Source organism: Colobus angolensis, unplaced genomic scaffold (genome assembly GCF_000951035.1).
Source record: "Colobus angolensis palliatus isolate OR3802 unplaced genomic scaffold, Cang.pa_1.0 Scaffold83, whole genome shotgun sequence".
NCBI classification, from domain to species: Eukaryota; Metazoa; Chordata; class Mammalia; order Primates; family Cercopithecidae; genus Colobus; species Colobus angolensis.
Genome location: NW_012122154.1, coordinates 859,165 through 866,474, shown reverse-complemented (window position 1 = coordinate 866,474; position 7,310 = coordinate 859,165). Strand labels below are relative to the sequence as shown.

At 41.9% G+C, this 7,310-nt stretch overlaps 1 protein-coding gene across 1 annotated transcript in view; it reads left to right on the top strand.

Moving 5' to 3' along the window:
- Positions 1-7,310, top strand: part of ATP6V0A1 (ATPase, H+ transporting, lysosomal V0 subunit a1) — an 80,166-nt gene that overhangs the window by 24,506 nt on the left and 48,350 nt on the right. Inside the window, exons 7-9 of the mRNA XM_011929714.1 lie at positions 3,953-4,035; positions 4,302-4,428; positions 6,949-7,031. Coding sequence (XP_011785104.1) covers positions 3,953-4,035; positions 4,302-4,428; positions 6,949-7,031 — 293 coding nt within the window. The remainder of the gene's footprint in view (positions 1-3,952; positions 4,036-4,301; positions 4,429-6,948; positions 7,032-7,310) is intronic.

Below are 7,310 nucleotides of genomic sequence, written 5' to 3'. Positions count from 1 at the left end.
GCTCTGTCACCTAGGCTGGAGTGCAATGGCGCAATCTTGGCTCACTGCAACCCCTGCCTCCCGGGTTCAAGCGATTCTCCTGCCTCAGCCTCCCAAGCAGCTGTGACCATAGGTGTGCACCACCATGCCCAGCTAATTTTTGTAGTTTTAGTAGAGACAGGCGTTTCACCATATTGGCCAGGCTGGTCGTGAACTCCTGACCTCGTGATCCAACTGCCTCGTCCTCCCAAAGTGCTGGGATTACAGGTGTGAGCCACCGCACCCAGCCTCCCCCTCCTATTTTATTCAAAACTTTTTTTTTTCAATCTCTGGAAGTACTTAGAGCACAAGGCCGTCGCTATGAGAGGTTCTCATGCTGCTTTTGTCATCAATTTCCCTTTCATTCCTAGCAGCCTCACTGCATTGCAAGAAGTCTGCTGGCAAGAACCTCTCTGCCTTGCCTGTTCTTGCGCTAACTCACAGCCTCAGCCAGGTTCCTTTCCATAGACCTTGCCCTGCTGCTGCCTAGCAGCAGGCTCAGGTGTCCCTGCCACAACTTTGCATCTGCACATGCGAGTGCGCTTCAAATAATGCAAAAGATAGGACACTTGGGACCCTCAAATGTTGGAAACTTAGGATTTTTAATGAGATTTTCTTCTGTGTCTGAAATTATAATATTTGCAAAGGGCCTAAAACACTACCAGTTATAAACCCTTATTTTTTATAATTTGGTGACTACAATAATAATTCACTGTAATGAGTTAGCAGAAATGGCTAAATCAGAAAATGATTCTATATTTAGGCATAGGAGTTATGATTGGCAGGGTGTGTGTAAGGGGAAAAATAAACATATATTGAATAGTCTTATGATTAAAGATGATTACAAATTTGACTTAGTCATTTCTTATCTAGGGCATTTAAAATGACTTGTTAATGATTATCCTTTTCTCAGTCTTCTTGCTTATGAAGAACTGTAAGAGCTGGAGAGATATCTCTGCATCTTTTACCATAAGCACCATAACATATGAGAACGTAAAGAAGACTGGAAAAGTAATGGTTAATGGCATGCAGATCCCTGCTTTCCTTTCCTTCTCAGTTTTCCATCCATCTGCTTTCTTTATTTTTTTTCCCATCTGCCATTTCCTTTGGGGCCTGGGTGAATACCTTAAGTAATGAAATAAAATTTTTTTCTTGATGTAGATGGCAATAATTGTTTGTTCTTGGTAATTGACATAGCTTGAACTGGATGTGCTATTTATACCTAATTGCTGTAGAAACAGAACTGAAGTTCTCCTACTTCCTTTTTATAAGACATGTTTTTCAGTATCTGAATGGAGAAACCAGAGGGCATAGCAAGTAATGTAGAGGGATATTTACAGTGTTGTTGTTAGAGGACCCAGATACCCTCAAGACAAGCTTGTCCAGCCCATGGCCCTCAGGCCTCATGCGGCCCAGGACAGCTTTGAATGTGGCCCAACACGGATTCGTAAACTTTCTCAAAACATTATGAGATTTTTTTGCAATTTTTTTTAGCTCATTAGTTATCATTAGTATTAGTGTATTTTATGTGTGGCCCAAGACAGTTCTTCTTCCAGTGTGGCCCAGGGAAGCCAAAAGATCAGACACCCCTGCTCTAAGATTTAGATACTCTCAACCACGCGGTTTTAGATATTGCCTTAAAGGACTTCTGTTAGTGGGTGGTTCTAGTCTTCCTAGTTTCTCACCAGGCACAATTTTATTTAAAAATTTGTAACTTTTCTCTCTAAGACAGAATTCTTAAGTATGAAGGGTGAAATTAGCAATTCAAATATTATTGCAAGTTTCTGTTGAATTTTAATTTTGTTGTTTTTATTCTCAGAGAGTCCTAGATAGAGTCTTTGAAGTGGTCTAGTTGCTAAGTACTGTTTGCTTTTCCATCAGTTGTCCACTTTAGAGCGCATGTGTTTGCATTGAGTCTGATATTTAGGGTTGACTTAAACCACGTCTTGTGAGACATCCAGGCAAGTAGGATGAAGTCTTGTGAGTAGCAGTCAGGCTCACTGGTTTTTGCCAAGGGATAAATCAAGAACAAGTTGAAATGTTGTAATCATCGGGATCCTGAAAACAAGTTGCCTGCAGTCAGCTGATATGATTGCAAGTAGAAACTGAAAGAACCCCCTCAACTTCCATGTCACAGCAAGTGGGCCGGGCGTGGTGGCTCAAGCCTGTAATCCCAGCACTTTGGGAGGCCGAGATGGGCGGATCATGAGGTCAGGAAATCGAGACCATCCTGGCTAACACGGTGAAACCCCGTCTCTACTAAAAAATACAAAAAACTAGCCGGGCGAGGTGGCGGGCGCCTGTAGTCCCAGCTACTCAGGAGGCTGAGGCAGGAGAATGGCGTAAACCTGGGAGGCGGAGCTTGCAGTGAGCCGAGATCCGGCCACTGCACTGTAGCCTGGGCGACAGAGCGAGACTCCGTCTCAAAAAAAAAAAAAAAAAACAGCAAGTGGTAACCAGTGTCTCCATGATCTCATCTTAAACTTTTCCAATCTCATGACAGTATTTCTCTGCACTTCTGGTGTTGATCCTTAGTTCCCAAAACGATTGCTTTCAATTTTTTAGGCCTTCAGACTTACCATCTGGTTTACACACAGTTTTTCCCCCCTTTTTGCTATGTTTATGATCCCGTGACTTTATCAAGTGATGGTCCCTGTGCTGCTTTTTAAGAGTGTGGCTGACGGGTAGAATCAGATTGAAATTTGGAATGAAAATGATAGAGAAAAACCCTTCTGATTTTTTGTCTTATTGTGCTTTTGAAGAGGATGATCGTTCTGGTTTTTACTCCTAGTTTTTGGTCAAACAAGTATTGCCTGGATATTAGAGTTGGGGTGATGAGGCAAAGGAGAAGACGATTGGACTGGTTTTTGTTTTGTTTTGTTTTGTTTTTTGGAGCAGCTTCTCCTTTCTGATGGGAGTAAAGGGTGGTAGGGTGAGTTGGGTAGAGAGAGGCTAGGAAATGTAGACCCATGTGTGGGAAGATCCTTCTTCATTTCATTGTATAAGCTGTCATGGTGGAAGTCATTTTAAATCTTACCAATTACACCAGCCCATGAGCTCTAGTTTGGTTTATTATCTGTTGCTTTTCCTTCACTTTACTTGATTCTTGAGCTGTGTTCTCAAGAATCCTACAACTGTAAAGCCTATGTGAACTTATTTAGAAGATTCCTAGTCAGAAAATGGGACATTCAGATATGTTTTTACAGGCCTGCCCAGCTATTGTGCTTCTTATCCTTTCGAAGACATAAATACTCTTTAAGTCCCATGGCTTGGAGCATTCTGTAAGTGAGTATGCTGAAGGTTCTCATGTTCTGAATTTTAAAGGGGCTGGAAATGTAGATATCTGGAGCTGCCCCTTCTGTCTTTCTCCAGACTACACAGTATTCAAAGACAGTGGCAGTGCCTTGCTTCTTCCTTGGAAAGAGAGCCTCTATCTTTCACATTCTTACACAGGGAAAATTCTAGTTTGTAGCTGCCCAGAAATTAAATGTCGAGAGTATCTGCAGAGCCTCTTCATTATTGCACAGAAGGGAGAGAGATTTTAGCTTCCTATCTACATGCAGAGATATTTCCTGGCACCTTCATCGTTCATTCAGGGAAACATAGGAGAGAAAATGGCTTCCACCAAGTAACAGATTTATACATGTCACCATCACTTAATGTTTTTTTCTTTTATTCCTTATTTCTAAAACCATTTCCCCAGATGCTTTACTGGGGCAATTATGCTTTCTTTACCTCACATTTGTTTTATTGGTTTTCGTCCCCTATTCTTCTTGTCTTTTTATGGGTATATCTTGTCTTTTGGTGGTTTGTTTTCTTTTTCATCCTTATTTTCTGAACCTGTCTCCTGGTTCCTCGTTCCCTGCATGCCACTAACTATTTTCATTAGATATTAATTGATTTGTGAATTCAGGCTGAATTGCATCATCAGCAGATGGCGGATCCAGACCTGTTGGAAGAGTCCTCATCCCTCTTGGAGCCAAGTGAGATGGGAAGAGGCACGCCTTTAAGACTTGGGTAAGTGCCATGTCAACCTTTCTGTATTCAGTGGGGCCATGTTCATCTCTGCTGTTCAGAAGAGCAATGAGACTGGGGATTCACTTGCTACCAGGATATGCCCTCCTCTGAGCCTGTTGAGATAGTCCTACAGCTCTGGATTCATGCCTGAGTTGCTCTGTCAGCTCTCTGCTGGGTTTATAAGTGAGGCTGGGAACAAGACTTGTCTTAAAACCTTCCATCCCATGACATGGAATAGGTTTCCAATCTGCCTCTTCTCCCCACAGCTTCGTGGCTGGTGTCATTAACCGGGAGCGCATCCCTACTTTTGAGCGCATGCTTTGGCGGGTATGCCGGGGAAATGTGTTCCTGCGACAGGCTGAAATCGAGAACCCCCTGGAGGATCCTGTGACTGTAAGACAAGGAGATTGCATCCTGTGGAGTAGGTCTTGTAAAGGGAGCCCAGAGCAGTAACGTAGCATGGGGCCACCTGAATCCAGCGCTTCCACAGAGGAGCCATTATCTTTATCTCTGCTCTAATTGGAGAATTTGAAGTACTTCCTCTAAGTTAATTGCTGTCATAGATACATATGAATGTGTGACGTATACATGACATATACATATTTTCAAGTTTACCCGTGTAGATGTTATTCTGATTAGAAATTTTTATTTTCACTTATTTGTCTTTTATGAAAATTAACTTTAAAGCAAGATATCTGGTTCCAAATGTGTTTTTTTGTTTTTTTTTTTCTTTTTGAGGCAGAGTCTCTCTCTGTCGTCCAGGCTGGAGTGCAGTGGCGCGATCTCCGCTCACCACAACTGCCGCTTCCTGGGTTCAAGCGATTCTCCTGCCTCAGCCTCCCAAATAGCTGGGGATTACAGGCGTGCGCCATGATGCCCGGCTAATTTTTTTTTGTATTTTCGATAGAGACTGTTTTACCATGTTGCCCAGGCTGATCTTGAACTTCTGATCTCAAGTGATCCGCCTGCCTCGGCCTGTCAAAGTGTTGGGATTATGGGTGTGAGTCACCCTGCCCAGCCCCAAATTTGGTAATATTCATGTATAAAAAGAGAAGGAGAGATTTCCTAAACTGTGGTCTTAATAAGCTGATGAAATTTTACTTGGTAAAGTTTTTTTGTTTGTTTGTTGGAAGGATTAGAAACTTAGTTTATAGATATCGCACAAAATAGGATGATCTTCCCCACCCAGTACTTCAGGAAGTAGAAACAGTTTAACATCTTGGCATTTGCCATAATGGGACAGCGTTTATCATCTAAACCTGCATTTAGGTGTGGTGAGTCCTGATTTCAGGGAGTACAAGTAAAGATAAATGTACTGCAAAAATTTTACTTTGCTTTTGTACCAGTGTTATTTAGAAACCTGAAGTTAGTTTTTCTGTTTTGAATTATCTTGTGAATTTCTTAAATTAGTGTTCTTTACCTAAGAGGAGATATTGAACTGTGAGATTTCTCAGATTGGGTGGGCTGTGCAGCTGCAGGGCTTTCATCCTCCATGCCGTGGAAGAGTGTGGTGACACTTCAGGTGAACCCCCGGCTTAGGGATATAGTTTCACCGTCTTGCCAAAGGCCTTTGGGTTGTGGAAACATTGTAATCTGCAGCCACACTAATGAGGAACTTTTCTCAGGAGTATTCAGTCAGGTTTCCTCTTGGCAACAGAAAGGTTATTTTATCAACAAATGTAAAAATGGGGACCCTGGTTGTGGAAACATTGTAATCTGCAGCCACACTAATGAGGAACTTTTCTCAGGAATATTCAGTCAGGTTTCCTCTTGGCAACAGAAAGGTTATTTTATCAACAAATGTAAAAATGGGGACCCTGGATATCTATAACAGATCAGGCTGCACAAAGTATGGGTTCTAGTTTAGCCTAGAGAATTTAGGGATTTCAGAGCCTTTCGCCTAATTTTCTTCACTCCTTATCTCCTTTTATCCTTCTGAAGTTTTGTTTGTTATTATAAAAGCTGTACATGCTGTGTATGACTATGAGAATATGCTGACAACCAGAGACAATCCTGGTTAACACGCCATATACCTTTTTTTCTGATCTTTCCTTCCAGTCCTTGCATCTTACTTCAGGTATAAATTTGGTATTTGGAATGGATTACCTTCCTCCCTGCCCCATAAAGTCCAGATTAGCTTGAATTGTGGGATTCTACACCAGCGTTCTTCCCAGGGACTCAGTTCCTTGTAGTTGTTCAGCCCCTTTTATCTAAGAATTTCTAAGTCCCAGAACAGACAGAAATGGCTTCCTTCTCTTTTCTATCCTATACTTTTATCATTCAGGCAATATAAGATTTAAAGTTGAGGCCGGGTGCGGTGGCTCAAGCCTGTAATCCCAGCACTTTGGGAGGCCGAGACGGGTGGATCACGAGGTCAAGAGATCGAGACCATCCTGGCTAACATGGTGAAACCCCGTCTCTACTAAAAAAAAAAAATACAAAAAACTAGCCGGGCGAGGTGGCGGGCGCCTGTAGTCCCAGCTACTTGGGAGGCTGAGGCAGGAGAATTGCGTGAACCTAGGAGGCGGAGGTTGCAGTGAGCCAAGATTGCACCATTGCACTCCAGCCTGGGTGACAGACTGAGGCTCTGTCTCAAAAAAAAAAAAAAAAAAAAAAGATTTAAAGTTGAATTGGTAAATAAGTCTAAACAGTGCTAAGAGGAGCATCATTTTAGCTTCAAGCTCCTGGTTAAGTCAAAAAAACAGAGAAAGATTTTTGTGAATTAGAGATTATAGGGTAGATGTTCTTGTAGTGAAGCTTAGGAAATGGAGTGAGGGCAGTGGTTAAAGTGCGGGATTGCCATGTCCTTAAAGGATGCCTATTGTTCTTACATCACCAGAAAAGTTGGTTATTTAAGAGGTTTTCATCCAGATACAGAAGTCTGAACTCTTGTTTTTTTATTGTGGGGCCTAGGGTGACTACGTGCACAAGTCTGTGTTTATCATTTTCTTCCAAGGCGATCAGCTGAAAAACAGAGTCAAGAAAATCTGTGAAGGGTAAGAGAGGCATGCCTCTACCAGGAGGGCACAGCCATGCTGCCCAAATGTTGAGTCTTAAAGTTCAGAATAGTGAAATACAAATCCTTTTTAGTCTACCTCGACACAGTGAATTTGTCTTTTAATAATGTTAGGGACTATTTTAATCAATTCAAAATAACCTGAATTCATTTTTTTTATTTTTTATTTTTATTTTTTATTTATTTATTTTTTTGAACGGAGTCTCGCTCTGTCACCCAGGCTGGAGTGCAGTGGCCAGATCTCAGCTCACTGCAAGCT